Source organism: Protopterus annectens, chromosome 2.part1, assembly GCF_019279795.1.
Source record: "Protopterus annectens isolate FY-2018-M chromosome 2.part1, PAN1.0, whole genome shotgun sequence".
NCBI lineage: Eukaryota > Metazoa > Chordata > Ceratodontiformes > Protopteridae > Protopterus > Protopterus annectens.
Window position 1 is genome coordinate 1087076064 of NC_056729.1, and position 23015 is coordinate 1087099078.

At 40.4% G+C, this 23015-nt stretch overlaps 1 protein-coding gene across 1 annotated transcript in view; it reads right to left on the bottom strand.

The window, feature by feature from the left end:
- Positions 1–23015, bottom strand: part of LOC122794944 — a 129873-nt gene that overhangs the window by 27307 nt on the left and 79551 nt on the right. The window contains exon 3 of the mRNA XM_044063539.1: positions 1198–1377. Coding sequence (XP_043919474.1) covers positions 1198–1377 — 180 coding nt within the window. The remainder of the gene's footprint in view (positions 1–1197; positions 1378–23015) is intronic.

Consider the following 23015-nt stretch of genomic DNA (forward strand, 5'->3'; position numbering starts at 1 on the left):
TGCATTAAAACATCATCAAGCCAAAGAAGGAAGAATAATTTGACACTTTAGTCAGATAGATAGATAGATAGATAGATAGATAGATAGATAGATAGATAGATAGATAGATAGACAGATGTAACATTTTTCAAAATGGAAACAATAAAACTAGATAATGTTGCCGGACATGTTTTTCATGGAATTTTTACATCTGCTGCTTAGTTTGTTTAATGACTGGCATTTATTTTGTTTAGATTCTACTGATGTCCTTCTTGTTGTAGTTGATTAAGTAATATTCTCAAAGCAGAAATGTGGTTTTTGCCAATAAGATATTTTTTTGTGAACTTGTATAAAACCATATAAGCATTCTCTGTCCTAGTATCTTAACTCATCATAAAAATACTTAATTTAGTTGATATAATTTGTGAATGGGATTGCTCCATTAGGTAGTTGTCACTCACAGAAAGAGGTTTCCTGGTGAAATTCCTGGTCAGGGTGTCTTGTGTGTGGAGCCTACATGTCCTCCCTGTGTTTGCATGTTCTCTGGATGTACCAATTTCCTTCCACATTCTAAAGACATGCAGTACATGGATCGGACACTCTAAATTAGCCATAGATGTAATTGTGCATGCATGTGTGTGTATGCGTGAGTGTGCGCGTGTGTGTGTGTGTGTGTGTGTGTGTGTGTGTGTGTGTGTGTGTGTGTGTGTGTGCGTGTGTGTGTGTGGGGGGGGGGGTACTGAGGAACAACTAACTACAGCAAATCTAGCCACCCAGAGGTGTGAACATTGGCTCTAGGTGATGCTTGTTGTTGATGTGACATCCTGGGCTCATGTGCAAAAATGGGAATAAAGGGGGTTTTGGGTGGATAAATAAATGGGTGGGTACTGCCCCAGTGAGTGAAACACTTCTTTACAAGGTGGGCCTAAAAAAGAAAAAAATCCGTATACAGTAAACATATCAGCATGGATAATGGCAAATATGAAAACAAATATAAAACAAGTAACTTTTTTCTTACAAATTGCAGTAAATGACAACGTAAAGAATAAACGTTTATATGACTAGTCTATCAGCAAATGAAAATCCTGTTACAGTTCAGAAATCAGCAACATTATGGAAATGAAGTTACTTCAAACACTGTAATGTCACTTTTAAAACAGATGTGATATACATTAATTGCCATAAAAGTAAATGAATTCCATAATATCTGACTCTTACCTTCATTGCTGATTCAGGGACATTCTCTATAGAAGCACTGGCAAGCTTACTAAATACAGAAACCAAACCAATAACATCATCCACTTTTTTAATTGCATCTGCTTTGCTGAATTCTTTCTCGAGGGTATCAATTACTTGACTGAAGTTAACCTTTAAATATTCTGGGTTGGAAGAAATTATCTAAAATAAGAATACAGTTACATTATGATCATGTCAGTATGAGATATAGTCTAAAAATAAATAGCATTGTGCTATGGTGACATTTAGCTTTCAATACAGTATATACATACAGTGATGTAAAAAGTGTACACACCCCTGTTAAAATGCCAAGATTATGTGATATAAAAACAAGAACACAATAAATCATTTCAAAACTTTTCCCACCTTTAATTTGACCTATAACCTGTACAATTCAATTAAAAAACAAACAAATCCATTAGGGGAAAAAATATAAAAAATGTACAATAACCTGGTTGCATAAGTGTTCCCACCCTTAAACTACTACTTTGTTGAAACAACTTTTGATTTAATTACAGCATTCAGTCTTCTTGGGTACACACCTCCCATCAATTAAAGAGACTCTGATTAACCTCAAATAAAGTTCAGCTGTCCTAGTAGGATTTTCCTGACATTTACTCAGTTGCCTGCTACAGCAAAGGTCATGGTTCACAGAGAGCTTAAAAACATCAAAGGAATCTCATTGTTAACAGGTATCAGTCAGGAGAAGGGTACAAAAAAATTTCCACAGTATTGGATATACCATGGAACACAGTGAAGACAGTCATCAAAAAGGGGTTTATATCACTAGATCGAAACGGTAAAACATTGAATGCAAGAACAATTAACTTGTAACCTCAAAGACTGACAACAGCGAAGCCACAGAAGATCGAATTCTTTCCCAGGGAAAGAATTTGGTGGGCCGTTTCCGCAGCTTCGCTATGTCCTAAACTGTGGTGCGATCTTGGAGTTGGTATATTTAAGTAGGGGGGTGGGGTAGTTTGTAGTGTTTGTATGTTTTGTGTTTTGTGCTGGAACAGTGATTTTTTTTTTTCCCAGGGAAAAAAAATTGCTGTTCTCAGCTTTCGGAGTTTTCAATTTTCATGGTTTACAGTTCAATGTTATTGCATTCAATGTTATCACGTTTTGATCTTGTGTTATAAACCCATCAAAAAATGGAGAAAATATGGGACAACAGTGTCATTGCAAAGAACTGGACATTCCTCCAAAATTGATGAAAAGACAGGATGAAAACTGGGTAGGGGGAGGCTGCCATGAGACCTACAGCAACACTGAAGGAGCTGCAGGAATTTCTGGTAAGTATTGGTTGTGTACTACATGTTTCAACAATCTCCCGTATTCTCCATATGTCTGGACTACGAGGTAGAGTTGCAAGACGGAAGCCTTTTCTTACACAGAAAAATATTCAGGCCTGGCTAAAATTTGCAAAACAATACATCAAGTCTCCCAAAAGCATGTGTGAAAATGTGTTATGGTCTGATGAGACCAAGGTTGAACGTTTTGGCCACAATTCCAAAAGGTACATTTGGCGCAAACACTTTGTATCACCAAAAGAACACCATCCCCACGGTGAAGCATGGTGGTGGAAGTATCATGCTTTGGGGTTGCTTTTCTTCAGCTGGAACTGGGGCTTTAGTCAAGGTGGAGGGAATTATGAACAGTTCCAAATACCAGTCACTTTTGGCCCAAAACCTTCAGGCATCTGCTAGAAATCTGAAGATGAAGAGGAATTTCACCTTTCAACATGACAATGACCCCAAGCATACATCCAAATCAACAAACGAATGGCTTCACCAGAAGAAAATTATAGTTTTGGAATGGCCTAGCCAGAGCCCAGACCTAAAAGCAATAGAAAATCTGTGGGATGACCTGAAGAGGGCTGTGCACAAGAGATGGCCTCACAATCTGACAGATTTGGAGTGCTTTTGCAAGGAAGAGTGGGCAAATATTGCCAAGTCAAGATATGCCATGCAGATAGATTCCTACCCAAGAAGACTGAAATTAAATCAAAACATGCTTCAACAAAGTATTAAGTATTAAGACAGACCTTAATGACTGGATGTACAGCATAAATTCATCCTGGGCTTGACTTGTTTTCACCTCCTGGATGCATGAGGTGCCCTATTAAGGTAAGTATTAGTAAGGTGATTATGGACAATGGACTATCTATACCTTGAAGTCTGTAAAAATCTGTGAAAACTTCCTATACAGCTACCAGAGTTTATCTAAAAAACAAAAGACTAATAGATTGAAAAAGAGAAGCTCTTTTGATTATTCTTAAGCTTCCCATGTTAGCTGATAAACCAAGTTATCTTAAAGAATAAGTCAGGAAAATCAAAAAATGCAGGTCCTAAAGAAAGCCATCAAAAACAGTTGGCCACAGATGATGACAGCTGTGCATAAATACATTCAGGCATATTTTCATAGAAAGCTAAACTGTCATGCATATAAGACTTAATGTTAAGTCAAATGAACTGAATTTTCCAAGTGAAATAATATAATCAGTAGAAGAAGTGGAGAAAAAAAGATATACAAATTATGCTTAACAATAACTAAATATAAAGAAAAAGCAAGAGATATCCAATGCAGTTAGAAAACTTAATTTAGAAATGTGAAGTATGCTAATGCTACCATAATCAGAATCTAGATATGAAATGATTTTGCATGATATAAGTAATCTCACATGGAAAAACTTATTTCTGTAAAAAGAACCATTGCTTTATAAGCAAGGACTATTATTTACATTCCTAGCAGTGATACAAATAAGGGATACTATTAATGCTAATTTGATAAATATTTTCAAAAGTACATTTTCAAGATATGGAATCCCAAAAGAAGCTGCTTCTAGTAATTTTCCTCAATTTTCCAGGTAGGAATTCAGAGTTGAGATTTTAAATAATCTTCAGAGCAATGGAAAAGTGGAATGTACAATCCAAACAGCTATAATTTTTATGTGGAAATATAATTCCTGTCCTAATATTAGAATATAGAAATTCATCCCTTTAAAGCATATGTATTTCCAGTACAACTCTTCACTGGACAAAAATTGGAATCTAAATAACTCATTTCTCTTTCTTCTGTCAGATAGTCACAGTAATGCTCTAGATTTATTAAAAAAAATCAATCAGATGAGATAGAAGTTCTGTATTGATGGGAGTGCAAAACATTTCTTGAATTTAAAAAAGATAATTATTTTGTAAAAAGACATGGACCCTCATGTCTACCAAAGAACTACAGACACTTGTAGAAGGTACAAGTTGAGGAATTTTATTTTCCTCAAGAATGTAACGTACAGAAGGAAAATATGTATAAGTTGTTTATGCAAATGCACCCTAGAACTATTGAAAAACGTCACTTTTTTGAATAGTGTTGATATAACGCTTGATAAGGTACCACCTCCTGATTCCATAGTTCTACTTGAAGACATCAAAAATCACTTGAGGAATGATGGAGACACCTGAAGAGGCATGAACGTTTTTATTAGAATGCTTGAATATCATATTCTAACACAAAGCTACTCATAGCCTTGTGCAGTCACATCAGTCGTCCAAGTTGCAGTCACACCAACAGCTTTACTGAAACATTTGGAATAACCACAATCACCATAAATGTACACCTGTTTTTAAAGTAGCATACCTCTACATATATTACACCCCTTTCTTTAGGAAATCTTTAAAATATATAGTGAGCTATATACTGTTTTCCTTATGATTCCAAAAGTCTAAATAGTTTGCTTTTGATATTGTGTCACATTCAATACTACATAAACATTTTCAGTTCTCCCCATGAAAGTCCCAGCCCTCCATTGGAGACTAAGCCCCCCCCCCCCCCGCAGAAGACTGGATGAGAACAAATCAGACCCCCACCTACAGCCAGTGGGAGTGTTCTACAGGATCATGCAAAATCAGAGGGAAGGTCCCTCAAAGAGCCGGAAGGTACATGTCATCTAACACCGGAGGGCAGCCTCCAGCAGAAATTAAGGTGGAGGGGGCCCCAGTAACATTCCACAGCAGGGAAAGAGGTCCCAGCTGTTGAGAAATGGCATCGTTTTCAGCTCTACAGAATCCAAAGAGGGGCCTCTTAATAGCCTCACACTTACCCAGAGTCTCAAAAACAAGGCAATTCTAGAGTGGAAAAGAGACCACAACCAAAAAAGAATGCTTGTTCCAAAACCAAAGCTATGTGCAGAGATATTAACAGCTATATCTAGCCTGTAGTTTGTGGTTTTTAACCTCACAACACAGCACTAAGGTAGCTTCTTATGTGCAAAGAGCCAGTTGCCATTGTCAGGATATAGCCATCCTTTTCTGTCACAGTTCTACCTGACACTTGACTGGCATCTGATATGCTTCCCAATCCCCACCTTTTGTTATTTGGGTAATAATCCCACATGGTGGTGCCATGCAGCTTTTATGGGGTAAATCAAAGCTACCCTGGTCACCTTTCACACAGGGGTTTACAAGTGAACACCGATCTCAAACCTGGGTTAGAGGTTGTCCTGGTCTCTCTTTTACATGCAAGGAGGTTCTCTTACTCCTCTTAGTCTTTAATTTAGCATAGGTTCATAGGTAGGTACTAGGCTATCAGCCCAAAGGCATTTATAAGCCTAGCCAGAATGTGTTGGCTTTCGCCACCCCCTTAGATTAGTTCCCTGTGCCTCTTTCCAGCAGAGCCATTGAAGTGATCCCTGGGGTAAACTTTCTGTTTCCAATCTACTCGTCAAGGTTTCTCTTGAAGAGGGTTAGTGAGGAGCTCTGCCTAATGTAGATTGGAATCTTGTTCTAGAGCATGGGAAGTCTCTGGGACAGGAATCTATCCCTCCAGCATGTCCTATTTATTGTTGTGGTGAGGTTTAGATCCTTGGAGCATGTGGCTCGAGGGGATATGGTTTTCTTTAGGTGGAGCATGTCCATCAATTCTGGGTTGGACATGGCCTTGTATGTCAGGCAGAGTTCACCTCTGAGTAGGCGGTATGCAACCGAGTACAGCTGGAGTTTCTTCAGTTGAGCTGCATAGGGCATCTGCTTGAGGCCAGTGATCCTCTTGGTGAGGTACTTTTGTGGTCTTTCCAGTTGTTGCAGGTGTCTTGTAAGGTACATCCCAAATGGGGCATTGTACTCTATGATAGGTCTGATGAGTGATGTATAGAGGGACCCAATGACCTCTTTCGATCTGGATGCAAATCCTTTTGTGATTAGGTGGGCCACATAGAAGAATTTTCTAACCACTTTGGCAATGTGATTATCAAAGGAGAGGTTACTATCTACTTGGGTCCCCAGATCCCTTATTATGTCTTCCATATTTAGGGGGCTACCACATATGTGGTAGTTTGTGGGTACTTTGTTTTTTCCAAAGAGGATGACTATACACTTTTTGGCATTTAGCTTGAGGCCAAGGTTTTGACACCAGGTATCTGTCTCAGTGAGACCCTTTTGGAGGATATCTCTGTCAGGTGGAGAGTCAATTATAGCCCCTAGTTTGCAGTCGTCTGCGAACTTGGTCTGTCATAGTCCTCCTGTGCTTGCCTGTACCTCTGAGAAGTATATGCCGTACAGGAGGGGTCCTAGGACTGAGCCCTGGGGAATGCCACTTGTAACCGGTTTAGAGTCAGACCTAGCTCCTGCAACTCTTACCATGTGGGTTCTGTCCGTGAGCCAGTTGGCAACCCATCTCATGACGCAGGGGTTTATGTTCAGGCTGGTGAGCTTGTCTATAATACCTGAGTGGGGAATGGTGTTGAAGGCCTTTGCAAGGTCTAGGTAGGCTGTGTGGACCACCTTTCCCTCATCTATAGCCTTGGTAACTGTCTCAAAGAAGTCCACCAGGTTTATGAGGCATGATCTGCCCTTAACAAAGCCGAACTGGGTAGGGTCCATTGTTTGGAGGTTTCCAATGTCTCTCTTAATGAGATCCATGATGATGCGCTCCATAGCTTTGCAGACCAAGCTAGTCAGGCTTATAGGGCGATAGTTCCCGGGGTCCGTTGTGGCTCCACCTTTCTGGAGTGGAATAACCGTTGCTGTGTACCACTCTGTGGGCACGTAGCCTGTGGAAAGGCTGAGTTTAAACAGTGTGTTTAGGTGAGGGGTTAGTTCATCTTTGAGCTCATGTAGGATGCAGCCTGGGACACCATCCGGTCCCACTGATGCTATGTTTTTGGCTTTGGAGAGGGCTGTTTTAACCTGAGTGTCTGTGATTTCAGGGCACTACATTCTTCTGGTATAGTTCTGGGCCCTTTTGGGGGGAGAGGGGGGTGAAGTTTGCACTGAACCTGTCTGCCAGGATGTTGGCTATATTAGTTCAGTGTATTTTGTGCCATTCTGTACTAACTCCGAGCAGATCTGAGAATTGCCAATTAGATTCTTTACATAGCTAAAGAATGCCTTGTAGTTATCCTTGGAGTCCATGGCAATTTTTCTTTCGAAGCTAGCCTTGGATGATTTTATGAGGGAATGTAGTTTATTGCTAATACTGATCAGGGATGTCTTCCCTTCTTGGGATTTTACTTTTTTCTGTACTAGTTTCCTCCTTCTATTGTATAGCTTGTTTATGGCAGGGGTCCACCAGACTGGTTTCCTTTTCTTGGAGGAGTGAGTCTTGGTTTTGTTTGGGATAGCATGAACCATGCATTCTTATAGGTGCCTGTAGAGTGCATTAGTAAAGGATTTTGCAGCTTGGACAGTGTTATCCTTTAGCATGGGGGTTTTGAAACTTCCCACCTTGGTCTTAAGTAACGTGAAGTTTGCTTTTGAAAAGTTTTTCACGGTGGTTTCTTTGACCAGGGGTGGTGGCAGAATGTGGATATCCAGAGTGATTAGTTTTTGGTCAGATCTAACAAGCAAGGGGTTGACCTCCGGTGTGGAACACCGGTCGCCCATGTTGGTGATGACCAGGTCCAATATGTTGTCACCTCTGGTGGGGGTGTTGACCAGTTGATCCAGGGTGTTTGAGTTTATAAATTCTAGGAAATGTTGGGCAAGGGAGTTTGTACTTGAGTAGTTCTCCCAGTTAATGTTTGGGTAATTGAAATCACTCAATATCAGGGTGTTTGTTAGGACTTTTATGTTTCCCAGTGTTTCCAGGAATGTGGAGTGGCTGTCCTGGGACATGGTGGGTGATCTGTAGCAAGCTATAATTTGAATAGCAGTTTTGCCCATTGTTAGTTGCACGTGGATGATCTCTGAAGCATCGTGCTGTGCCACTAACCTGGAGGTGTGGGTATCCGTGATGACTATGGATTCTACCGCCTTTTATATTTCGGTCTGGGTTTTGTTGCTGAAATGTATGGTATGATTTGTAGCCTGGTAGTGCTGGGGTGCTCTCTTGAACCTTAAACCAGGTTTCTGTTACTGCACATATATTGATTTTTTCCATACTGAGGAGTGCCTCGGGTGCATTTTGAGGTTTAGACTTCTGGCATTGAGTAGCATTACCCTCAGTTTTTTGTTACTTGTGCTATTTATGGCGGTGGGTTTGTCTTTTGAGCCTTGCCTAAAAAAGGCACTATGGGGGTGGCAAGAGCCTTGGCCAGTATTCGAAAGCCTAAGGGTGACAGGTGCAAGCTGTCTCTAGCAAAGCAGCGTGGCTTGTTGAGCATGTCATCCTAGGCTGACAGACACTGGATCCCCTTTGAATGACACCAGAAGCTTAGCCAATTGTTGAAACTGATCATTTTTTCTCTATACCGTGGTATCACTCTTGGTGAGGGCAGGATGCTACTCATGGTCAGAGTCATACCAGCCTGGGCTATGTGATCAGAGACCTCCTCCATGTCTTTTTTCATGTAGTCCAGGGAGGTATAGCTCAGGTCATTCATAGGTTCATAGGTTGGTACTAGGCTATCAGCCCTAGGGCCTATACAAGCCTAGCCATAACAATTCCCTGGCTATTTCTTCCCACACTATTTACTTCCCTGGACCCCTGTCGTGATCCCTGGGGTGAATTTCCTTTCTCACATCCAATCGTCAAGGTTCCTTTTAAAGAGGGCCAAAGAGGCACTCTGCTTGACATGTATGGGCAATCTATTCCAGAGTCTGGGGAATCTCTGGGTCAGGAACGTATCCCTCCAGCATGTTTTGTTTATTGTGATGACAAGGTTTAGATCCCTGGAGCATGTGGCTCTGAGGGATTGGGATTTCTTTAAGTGTAGCATGTCCAGCAGCTCTGGGTTTGACATGGCCTTGTATGTTAAGCAGAGATCGCCTCTGAGTAGACGATATGAGACAGAGTATAGCTGGAGCTTTTTGAGGCAGTCAGCATAGGGCATCTGCTTTAGGCCTGTGATTCTTTTAGTGAGGTATTTCTGCGGCCTTTCCAGTTGTTGCAGATGTCTTGACAGGTACATACCAAATGGGGCATTGTATTCTATAATGGGTCTAATGAGAGATGAGTACAGATTCACACCAACATGGACAATGACAGAGTCATATTTGTACTTGTTCTGGAGTGACCTGAGTGCTTGTGTTATGTGGCGGATCCTGGCACCCTACAGGCCGCTAACAGTAACCTTCTCCTTGTTTAGCCTAGTGAGTGGGACGTCAGTGTGCCTGACTATAGAGTCACCTATTACTAGTGTGTTGGGTAGGTTATTTTGCCTTAAGGGCTGTGATTGTGTGGCACACTGGTTTTGTGAAGTATGTGTTTCATGGTTGTGTTGGGGGGGGGTGGATTTTGCTTGAATGTCTGCTTTGGAGATCTCTGTTGCTTTTGCAGATTTTTATTTAGAGCCTCCGAGTATGTTTTTGTCTACTTATGTGTGTTTTTTGCTGGTGCTGGTTTCATAGGTCTACATGAGACTGGTGGTGTGATGCAAGTAATTCCCTTCTCCTCTTGACTGCCTGGTCCAGTCTTGGGTTGAGACAGCTTAGCATCCAGTTTGGCTGTACAATTGCATCTCTCGCATGTATTAGTGTTTGGTGGAAGGAGTAGAGGGTTGTCTGTGTACATGAGGCAATTGTAACATTGCCTCAAAATGCCCAGATTCACCAGTTGGACTGGAGAGTACACCTGAAACTGCCCTTTGGATATGTCTGGATAGGTACAGTGAACTGTTTTATTGATTGGCTGGTAAGGTCGAATAGAGAGCCTTGCCCTTCTCTACAGTATGGGGGGGGGTCTAGTGCTAAGGTTTATTAGTGCTTGCTATGAGTTTTGAGCAAGTGCCGGTATGAGAAGTGAATGGTTTGAGTGCTTAAGTTGAAAGTTTGTCTAGTTCCAAGGGAAAAATTGAAGAGTAGACTTTGTGGAGCCAGGAATAGTTATACCCTAGCTAACCTGCACTGCCCGGCGCACAAAACCGTGCAAATGTGGGTTTTATAGCAGGGAAATGAAAGAGAAAGAAATTGGCCCAAAATGACAAATAAACTACTAATTTATGGGCTGACACCACTCCTCCAGGGACAGATAGGCTGCTTAAAGCTCCCTCTCTCACAGTGAGCAGAGAAACTGCATCATGGGATTGAACGGAATGGGACAGCAATTGCATGGGATCACAGCACAGTGCTGATTTGAAATTACTTATGGTACATTTTGATGTTCTGGGTTTTTGAGCTTTTTGTCTCAATATTCTGCTGTTTGCTCATTTGAGTGTTCCATAATTTGATAGAAATCCATATATCTATTATACATGGTTCTAGTTCAGTAAATCACCAACCCACTACATTGACTTTCATTGTATCAATCAAAAAAGAACAACATTTATGAAATTAAAAAAAAAAAAAAAAGGAAGCCAATGTTTTATGCAGGGGGAAACCCCCATGAACCCCCACTTGCCTTGCTAATTACATATACCAACTCCAGAACTGCACAGCAATAAGGAAGGGGAAAATTTAATTTTATTTTATTTTTTTTATTGACCAGGTTAATCCAATTAGGTTAGTGACCTCTTTTCATGGGATACCCAAGGTGGAATTTATTCTGCTAGGGGAAATTTAGCGAGAGCATCAGGGAACTTCTACTGTTGTTTGGAATGTGCACATCATGTTCCTGGCACAGTTGCAGTTAGAAAGACAGTCTACGATGAAATAAAGGTGGAGATAGGAATAGAGGTGAATACCAGTGCTGTGGTAAGTATCTGTTAGAATATGGAGGACTGGGAAGCTCTTTTTCAGCAAGATTTGTTTGCTGAGAGAAAGAAGAATAAGCAAATGAAGCTTGTGTGATTACAACCCTTCAATTGGGAGAGTTAGATTATAATTTACTGAAGGATATGGTGATGCAAAGTAAGCTGGAGATTTTTTTGGGGGGGTTATGGATAAAATTCAAAAAGAAGAAGCGGAACCCATCTTGAAGGGTGAAAGTAAAATGGAAAAGAAATTGTAAGCAGATAAAGTGAAAGGTGGTGCAAGGGGATTAAAGAAAAGAAAATGGCAGAAGATACTCCTAAACAGAAGTATGTGGTGAGGATTCAAAATAAAGAAGAAAAATAATTGGACAGATATGAAGTTTGGTATAACTTAATGGCTCTGTTTGGTGTAAAGGATCAAGAGATAAGAGCATTTATTCTTATAAACAGAGAGACATTTTGTGACATTATATTTTGAGACTGTTTATGCAATGAAAAATGTTCTTGGGGAATATGAGAAGAAGAAGAACTGTAATCCTTGGAACTTATATGTAATAAAAGCAATGTATATGTATTAAAAGCATTTAACATGGAGACAAAAAAGAAGATTCATGTACAATTTTGAAGTAGAAAGAAAGCCTCTGAAAAGACATTTAAATGTTTATGGTAACAGGGGTTTATTGACTGGTGGATGGGACTGGAATATTGTGTTAAAGATAGAAAAGGATAAATATTAAAGGGAATAAGGGTGTGGTAACATACTGGAGACAACCCAAAACATGTCTTTTTTGTGTGTGTAGAAAAGGACATCTGATAAATGACTGTGATAAAATGAAATGTTATGTTTATGGGGAACAGGGTCATGATGCAGACAATGTGCATTGATATGTGGCAAATGTAGCACAACTGGGTATTTATGGGTAGATTGTAAAACTAAAACTAATAATAAGAAAAGCAAAGAAACAAGAAAAGAAAATGAACCAAGGATGAAAGCATTAGAAGTGGTGGAAATATAAGATAAAATAGATAAAGAAGAAGAAGAAAGACATAAAAAGGAAGAAACAGAGGATGTTCTAGAGTAAGTGATGAGGAATATATAGATTGGGAGCAGTGAAAGGAAAAAAAAAGAATTCTATTGATAAAAGAGTGAAAGATGGGAAAAGAAAATGTAAAGAAATAAGTGTGAAAGACTAAAGAAAGAGAATGGATAAGAAATAAAGTAGAGTTATACTTATTGAAGAATGGAGAAAAGTCTTCTTCTTCTTTCATCTTTTCCCCGGTTAGGGGTCACCACAGCGGATCACCTGTCCGCTCATGATTGGCAGTGGAGTTTTACGGTGTCGAGTTGCCAGCCCAACGCCCAACCTTCCATGGAAGGCACGCACACACTCACACCTAGGGCCAATTTAGAGTGTCCAATCCACCTAGTGCATGTCTTTGGGATGTGGGAGGAAACTGGAGCACCCGGAGGAAACCCACGTGGCCACAGGGAGGACATGCAAACTCTGCACAGAAGGCACCCCAGCCGAGGATTGAACCGGAGAACCTAAAGTATACATGAAATTTAATACATAATATATATACTTTTTATCAGGCAAGGGAGTGGTTTATTGTGCTGTAAAACAAAGTGTTATTGGTACACATGTTAATAGTGGGTTGTTTGAGACTTTGGGGATACCATGGAGATTACTTGTTTTTTAGATTATTTTTTATAAGACCCATTGCTCCTACTACTATTGGGACTGTCTGGGTATCTTTCTTCCACATCGCTCTTGTTTCTGCCTTCAAATCCTGATATTTTATGATTTTGTGTCTCTGTACACAAGACACTGTAATCACTGGGTGTGGCAATTTCAATGATCAATGCTACCTTTGTCTTCTTTTCTTGGACCACTATATCCAGTTTCCTAGCATCTATCTTTTGAACTGTTGGTAATGGATGATCCCATGTGATGTAAACTTCATCATTTTTCTATGATGCTTTGTGGCTCAAGTTTCCAGTGTTTTTCAACCACTTCAGTACCATAATGTTTGCACAATCCCCAGTGCAATAATCTTGCCACATTATTATGTCTTTCAGTATACAGTCCTTCTGCCATTAATATGTCTCAACCAGCAATGAAGTGTGCGACTGTTTCCAGTTCGGTTTTACAAAACCTATATTTGTCTGTTTCTCCCACATGTTCAATGGACTTTGTAAACCAACATGTATGCAGCCCACTATCATGGGCCACCAATATTAACCTTTCATCTCTTGGTTTGAATTTGCCTCTCCTTAACCATTCCTGCATTCATTCCTGATCAACATGAGGTTGTTCCAGACGTTTTCAATACTTGCAACTATATTTATGCATTTTCCACATTTCTTGTCTTCTCATCTGGTCCTTCACCTTATATTCTTTCTTTTGTTTTTTGGCACATTCAGTTGCTGCCTGATTTTTATCTACTTCTGGTTTGATGACGCCGATATGCTACTGCTAAATTAAACAGAGAAGTCACCTTAGATTTATTCTCCTCATTTTTCAAAACTTTCACTATGTTTGGGTCTTGTGAGGTCAGCAGATGTTTTGGGGCCAGTCAATCACTCCAAAACTGTATTGGTTTATAGCTTAGATTTTGTTCCTAGATGTCAACGCTGTTTTCTGGATTAATTTAAGTCTTCTAAAGTATTCTTAAGTTTTATTCGCATTTGTTCATGTTTTATTGTTGATCGTTCATCAATTCCGAAATATTTATACACTTCCTCTTGCTCAAGTTCTTTTATATCACATTCTTGTCACAAACTGATGTTTTCTTGGTGCTGCAGTTTTCCTGCTTTAAAGTTGCTTTTGCACATTTATCAAGGCCAAATGACATTCTTATATCATCTGAAAAAGTTTTGACAACTTGCAGTTGTGCTTTCAGGTCCTCATCTGATGAGCTATACAGTTTTATATCATCAACAAAGAGAAGAAGAGAAGTCTTTACACTTTGTTGTTTTCTAGGAGCCAAATTTTAGCCATGGCCTAAAGTAGACAGCTTAATGGGTTAAGGGCAAGGCAAAATAGCAGCAGTGACAGACAGTCACCCTGAAATATCCCTCTTTCAATTTTTATCCCTGAGATAATAATTTGTCCTTTATCATGGCTTAATTCCAAAGTGGCTTGCCACTGTTTCATGGTCACTGCAATGTAGTCAACCAGTGTAAGATGTATCTTATACATTATTAAACACTCTTTTAGCCATGAATGTGGGATACTATCAAATGTTATTTTGTAGTCAATCCATGCCATACATATATGCTTCCCCTTTTTACAGTTCTCCACTATAACTTTATTTAACAACAAATGAACCTTTGTTCCACACGACTTTCTTTTATTGCCCTTTTTTTACTGCCATAATTGAGTTTTCTTCTAAATGACTATAAACTTTGTCAGCATCAATTCCCATGTAGAGTTTATATGTCATCAGAAGGCATGCTATTGGTCTATAATTTTTAGGGTAGCTTGCAGGTTCACTCTTAAGTAAGAGCATTGTTTTTTCTGTTGTTAGCCAGGTTGGTGTCTGTTCAGGGTGCGCATATAAATAGTTCTTACTCATGGCCAAATCTTCATACAGAGATGTTAATACTTTTAACCAAAGGTTAGGTGCTGCATCTTGCCTGGAGTTTTCCAATTAGAGGCTTTTCTTAACTTTCCAAAAAAGCCAACAACTTGTTGGAACACACACAGCAAAACAACACTTTAATACAAAATAGTAAAAATGTAAAACATGTGAGCGCTTTCACAGAGTCCTCTCTGCTTCCTCAGACATACTACAGTAACTGCTGCTCTTGTTTAAATAATGATGCATCTAGGTCATATCCAATCAGTTAACAGCATCTTGATTGAATAAATAAAAGTTAAAGGCATACACTATACAAACACTATATAAACAATCAATAATATAAATAGTGAACTAAAATATATGTAAAAACACTGTAAAAACATGCTCTATAAAATTAGATGGTGGTAAAACTGTAAAATATATGTACAAATATTAGAAGATGTGACCAAACATAATAATCAATGTTTCAAAGCCCTGTTCCTTAGAAAAGGTTTCAGTGAAACTACTATTTAGTCCAGGTGGTCTGTCAGCCTGAAGCCTAATTATCCATTCTTGTTCTGAGCCTTCGGTCTTGTTGTTCATGTTCCCACCTCTTTTATTATCTTGTATGATATGTATACTAGAAACCTGAAGATGTGTGTGGCTCCCTCCTTTATAACATGCATTGCTAACGTACTTGTCTCTTTTTTATTTTTAATGTCCCTTACATGTTCTAGGACTCTATCTTTGAGTAGCCGATTAGTTTTGCCTACATAGTAGGCTGGGCATTTTGTACAGAAACCAAAGTATACAACATTCTTACTATAACAGTCTGTATAAAAGCGTGTATCAATGCTGAACTTTCTAGTCGGGTGTGTATACTGCCCCCCTCCAAATATGAAGGGGCAGGCTGTACACCTTCTACATGGAAAGGTACCTAGCCTATCAGACCTTGCATAGTGGTCTCCATCTAACTTCTTATAGCACAACTGTCTTTTTAATGACATGTTTTTGAAGATGTAGCCCCTATAACACCTTCTAGTTCATCCACATTTAACAATATGCCCCAATTATTTTTAATTATATCACAGACTGTACTGATATTACTTGCAAATGTTAATGGAAAACGTAATGCATCATTCTCTGGATTCCTGGTTACTGTGGTACTGGTGGCATAGTTACTTTGGTTATCCTGGTTGGTTCTTGTCCTATCATAATAGGGCTTGTATCTCTCTCTTCTCTCATTCCAAGCCACTTTAATTTGTTTGTCTATATCTCTGGCTTTATATCCCCTTTCAATAAATTCATGTTTTAACAGGGTAAGTGCCATACATAATTGGAGTCACTGGGTACTCTATATTGAAATATTCAAAAAGTGGCTCAGAAATTATGTATGGTCTGCCAAAAGTCCATAAAAACATAGAAAGCCCACCCATGCGACCTATAGTATCTAGTCTGGGGTGGGCGACAGAACCACTGTCAATATATATTGAGGGAAAACCTGCATCCTATACTTAAGGAATGTGCTACTGTCTTATTGGACACTAAAGATTTTTTGAGAGACCTTAGTGTACATTTGGAGGGTATAGATGACCAATGTTGGCTTGTTACTCTTGATGTAGAGTCCCTTTTCACAGTTATTCCCCATTCTTGGGGCATAGATAATGTAAGGGAACTACTTAATAGAAAAGGGATAGAAAATACCAAAATTCGACTTATTTGTACCTTACTTGAGATCATCCTAGAAAATAATATCTTTGTGTTTGGCGACAAGTTTTGTATACAGAAGGTTGGCGTGGCTATGGGCACTGTTTGTGCCAATAGCTACGCCAACCTAGCACTTGTACAATGGGAAACTGAGAATATTTTGACAGGTAATGTTTTTGCTAAGTCTATTATATGGTACAAACGTTTTGTTAACGATATTTTTCTGTTGTGGCATGATAACGAAGATAATTTGCAGCAATTTCTAAATTTCATTAATGCCATTACCCCCTTTTTGAATTTCACATACAAATACTCAAATAGAGAAATAGAGTTTCTAGATGTAAAAGTTACAAGAGATACACTCAATTCTGTTCATACCTCCATGTACAGGAAACCCATTAGAAAGAATAATGTTCTACATAGTAGTAGTATGCATCCTAACTACACTAAAACCAATGTGATCAAAGGACAGATAGTTAGATGCATGAAGCTATATAATGATGATGATAGTTTGTCCCAAGCACTTACCCTGTTAAAACATAGGTTCATAGGTAGGTACTAGGCTATTGGCCCTAGGGCCCATACAAGCCTAGCCAAAAAATGTACCCTGGCTTTTGCCACCCAAGAAAATTATTTTCCTGTGCCCCTGTCGAGCAGAGCCACAGAAGTGATCCCCGGGGTGAATTTCCCATTTCCCATCCAATCATCAAGATTTTTCTTGAAGAGTGCTAATGAGGAGCTCTGTTTGACATAGATAGGTAGTCTGTTCCAGAGTATGGGAAGTCTCTGGGACAGGAATCTATCCCTCCAGCATGTTCTGTTTATTGTGGTGACAAGGTTAAGGTCCCTAGAGAGTGTAGCTCGGAGGGATTGGGATTTCTTTAAGTGGAGCACGTCCAACAGCTCTGGGTTTGACATAGCTTTGTATGTTAGGCAGAGATCGCCCCTGAGTAGGCGATATGCAATGGAGTAAAGCTGTAGTTTTTTTAGACGGTCTGCATAGGGCATCTGTTTGAGGCCAGTAATCCTCTTTGTGAGGTATTTCTGTGGTCTTTCCAGTTGTTGTAGATGTCTTGTGAGGTACATACCAAAAGGGGCATTGTACTCTATAATGGGTCTAATGAGTGATGAGTAGAGGGGAACAATGACCTCTTTTTTTCTGGATGAGAATCCTTTTGTGATGAGATGAGCCACATAGAAGGATTTCCTGACCACTGTGGCGATGTGATTATCAAAGGAGAGACTACTGTCCACCTGTGTCCCAAGGTCTCTTATCACATTTTCGGCATTAAGTAGACTACCAGCTATGTGGTAGTTCATGGGTACAGAGTTTTTACCAATGGGGATGACAGTACACTTTTTGGCATTGAGCTTCAGGCCATGGCTTTGACACCAGGTATCTGTCTCAGTGAGGCCCTTTTGTAGTTTGTCCACATCGTTAGGAGTTTCGATTATGGCTCCTAGTTTGCAGTCATCTGCAAACTTCGTTAGCCAAAGACCTTCTGTGTTGACCTGCACTTCAGAGAAGTAGATACCAAACAGGAGAGGACCCAGGACTTAACCCTGTGGTACTCCACTTGTCACTGGTCTGATGTCAGATTTGGAATCCGCTTTCACAGTGTGGGTTCTGTCCGTGAGCCAGTTGGCATCCCATCTTGTGACATAGGGATTTATACCTAGTTTAGTGAGCTTATCTATAATTCCAGAGTGGGGGATGGTGTTGAAAGCCTTGGCGAGATCTAGATAAGCTGTGTGAACCATTTTACCCTCATCTATGGCTTTGGTGACTGCTTCAAAGAAGTCAATCAGATTTAGGAGAGATGATCTGCCTTTTACAAATCCAAACTGAGTAGGGTCCAGAGTTTGGAGATTACCAATGTCTTTGTTTATGAGTTCCACGATGATACGTTCCATGGCCTTGCAGACCAGGCTCATCAGGCTAATGGGGCGGTAGTTCCCGGGGTCCATCGTGGCTCCCCCTTTGTGGAGTGGGATAACTGTCATGGTGCGCCATTCAGTGGGTACAAAGCCTGAGGTGAGGCTATGATCGAACATGGTACTTAGGTACGGTGCCAGTTCATTCTGTCGTTCGTGTAGAACTCAGCCTGGGATATTGTCAGGTCCCATGGATGCTGTGTTCTTGGCTTTGGAGAGTGTGTTTTTTACCTGTGCAGCCATGATTATAGGAACTTTGCATTCTTCCGGTATAAAGATGGGCCCTCTAGGGGGTGAGAGGGGGGTATAGTTAGCACTGAACCTATCTGCTAGGATGTTGGCAATATCAGTTGGTTCTGTATATTTAGTGCCATTATGCTGTAACTCAGAGCAGATCTGAGTGTTCCCATTTAGATTCTTGACATAGCTATAGAATGCTTTGTGGTTGTCTTTAGAGTCAGTGGCAATTTTGTTTTCGTAACTAGCTTTGGAGGATTTTATGAGGGATCTCAGCTTCTTACTGAGGTTGACCAGGGAGTTCCTCCAGTCATGGGATTTTACTCTTTTTTGCAACAGTTTCTTTCTTCTGTTGTAGAGTTTGTTTATGGCAGAGGACCACCAGATTGGCTTCCTTTTGTTGGAGGATAACATCTTGGTTCTATTAGGGATAGCATGATCCATGCACTCGTGTAAGTGCTTATAAAGTGCATTTGTGTAGGACTCGGCAGTCATACCTCTATTGTCTGTCTGCATGGGTGTCATGAAGTTTGCCACTTCTGTCTTAAGAAGTGTGAAGTTGGCTTTTGAGAAGTTTTTTACGATGGTTTCCCTAATTGGGGCTGGAATTTATTGAAGGGGGATATAAAGCCAGAGATATAGACAAACAAATTGGAATGAGAGAAGAGATAGATACAAGCCCTATTATGATAGGACGAGAACCAACCAGGATAACCAAAGTAACTATGCCACCAGTACCACAGTAACCAGGAATCCAGAGAATGATGCATTACATTTTCCATTAACATTTGGAAGCAATATCAGTACAGTCTGTGATATAATTAAAAATAATTGGGGCATATTGTTAAATGTGGATGAACTAGAAGGTGTTATAGGGGCTACACCATCATTTACCTTCAAAAACAATATGTCATTAAAAAGACAGTTGTGCTATAAGAAGTTAGATGGAGACCACTATGCCTCAATACAAACAGAAGATGACTGATTTCAATAATAGTCTTAGCATCTAGTGTCAGTCTAAGGGGATCCACTATCTGTCAGTCTGGGATGACATGCTCAACATACCATGATGCTTTGCCACAGATGGTCTTCTTCTGTCACCCCTGGGATGTCAGCTACTGGCCAAGGTTATTGCCACCCCCATACTGCCCTTTTTAGATGGTGTCTCAAGGACATTTCCATTGTAAAAACCCTATGTACAAACAACCTCAATGTTATGTTGCTAAACACTAGGAGTGTCAAAAGAAAACTGCATTCACTGGAAGCTGTCTTCACCTTGGAACACTCAGACCTTTGTACAGCCACAGACACCTGGTTCAAGGCTGTGAAGAGCATCACAGCCATGCCAGGCTATACCTCCTTCCACACGTGCACAGCAGACCTCAAAATGAAGGTGTACAAACTAATGGCGGTGGTATATAAATATTCATTAAGGATACATACACACCCACATTGATTAAACAGTATGATTTCATGGATACATTTCAGGTGCTATTGACTGTTTGTGGGGCACCTGTTCAAGTCATTCCCAGCTACAGAAGCCCCACCATGAATCAGGATACCCACTCTGCTTATTTGGCTTTACATGAATCTATCAAGATACATCTGGACACCATGCTTTGGGGTGACTTTTACTACCCATCGACTGGGTAGATTACTTGTGCTCAAACTCACTTGCCCAAAAGGTTACTCGACTTTATTAACTGCAATGTCCTGGACCAGCTGGTTGACACCCCCACAAGGGGAGCTAACATACTGGATCAGGTGCTTACCAATATGGGTGACCACTGTAGCACTCCCACTGTGAGGTTCTCCCTGGAGAAATCTGATCACAAATCAGTCTCATTCAAAGTAGGTATCACACCTGATACCCCCGTCTTGTAGCACATACACTAAAGAAATTCACCAAATCAGATTATAACCTCCTATGGGATGGTATAAATAGCTTCACTGCACCTCCACCCTCAGATGTAACTGGCAACTATGCCGAGCTCTACACCAATGCTTTATACAAACACCTGTATGACTGCATTGACTCATCTGTAATTGACATGAGCACAACAAGCTCCTCATGGTATAGCAAACCTGCCAGATGGACAACTGCCAATAACAGGCTTTACAATAATAGGAAGACATTGCTGTCTAAGGGTAGGAGGGAGGGAGTCCCCACTAAATTGGAAACACTCCCTCCTCAACTTAAACTGGCAAATAAAAGCTGCTGTGAAGTCCTCCAAAACAAAGTATGGGTCCAAATTAGTCTCCTCCACAAAAGGCAACTGCAAGACATTCTATAGTTACACCTGTGACCTAAAAGGAAAGGCCCACATGTGTGTCAAACTTGTAGTTAATGATACCACATATACAGAGCCTGTTGGCATAGCTAACCTGTTGGCTGACAGTTTCTGTGAAACCACCACTCCCTTGTCCCCACCACATGTACCCCATGGCATCTCTACCACTTGTCCCCTACCTTGTATCTCTAAAGAGCACGTCAAAAATAGCCTCTCAAAGACAAAAACACAGCATTTATGGGATCTAATAACATCCCAGGCTGAGTCCTACATGGACCCCAACATGGAGTACTAACACCATTGGGAACTCTTTGCAATCATAGTGTAACCACTGGCTTTGTCCTAGTTAAGTGGAACTCAGCCACCATTATCTCCTCGCACAGAGGTGGTGTGTCTACTGACCTCAGAAACTATATACCTATTAGCCTGACTAGCCATATCTGCAAGGTCATGGAGCAAATCATCACTGACCTTATCAACAAAGATATAGGTAACCTTCAAACAGTTGACCCTACACAGTTTGGATTTGTCAAAGGGAGATCATGCCTTTTAAACCTGGTGGACTACAGTCACCAAGGACCTGGATGAGGGGAAATCTGTACATACAGCCTATCTGGACTTAGCCAAAGCATTTGACACTATCCCTCTCTCAGCCATCATTGATAAACTCACCCAACTAGACATCGACCCTTATATCATTAGAGGTGTAGTTCACTTCCTCAGTGATAGAAGTCATATAGTCAAAATAGGAGAAGCCACCTCCAATAGCAGAGATGTAATCAGTGGTGTTCCACAGGGTTTAGTCATGAGTCTATACTGTCTGGAATCCATTTCTCCAAAGTACAAGAATAAAGTAAATGTCTATGATTGACAAGATTTGTTGATGCCTGCAAACTGGGAGCTATCATACACTCTTCAAAGTATGTCAACATCCTACACAAGGGTCTTACTTGAACAAATGATTGTTGCCAAATTCATGGCCTTAAAGGTAATGCAAATATATGCATTATCATTGCTTTTGGTAACAGTGATGTTCCTGCAGGTTGGCAGCTAACTTACCTTAGATTACCATGTCTCCAAAGTGACAAGAAGGTCATTCTATCATGCTCATGTCATAATTGAAGGCATTTTCTCCAGAAAAAAGAAGACGTTATAACCTCCATGTACTCTTCCCTCAGCACACCAATAATTGAGTGCAATGGCCCTTTTGGCATGCACCTTTCCAAGCACCTACGGCAATTGGAGAGACCACAGAGGTTCCTCACAAGGGGAATTCAGGTCTTCAGCATCTGTCCATGGGGATCATCTGATATCACTGTCACTTTAGTGTTTGTCATACAGACTACTCAGAGGTTATCTCTGCCTTGCATATGAGGCAGACTCTGACCCTGCTGTATTGGAAATGCTGCATATCCATAAGTCAAACTGTACATGGGTTACTCACTGTATAGAACTTAACCTGGTACGTGACATTAATGCAACCTGCTGGAGGGAGAGAATTGTCTACCAGAGCGTAGCACACCTTTGGAACAGACTCCTCTTTAGATGCAATCTGTACAATTGGATAGGTGACCATAATTTCACCATGGTAGTTACATCTGTGTCACTCTTGGACAGGGGCAATAGGTGTTGATCATGCAATAAGGGTAACAACGTGGCTAGCATTTTAAAGGCCCTAGGGCCATTAGTTTAGTAAATTCCAATGAGCCTATGATCCCATAAGCTGATGTAAAATGCTCTGACTAACATCCACACACAAAAACTTGGCTGCAGTGAGAATAGCACTACAACCTATTTATGTCTACAGAACACTGCACAGCACAGATATGCACCAAGGTGGCTGGAGTGAGATTAGAATGGCTACTTATTTAGTTTTACACAGTACAGATCACAGTATTTAACACACACACCACAACTTAAATTTGTATGGCTTTAGGTAGTGTTATGGTAGATGATATCAGCAGGCCTTGTGGAGGACAAGAGTTTGGAGGCCTGCATCAACT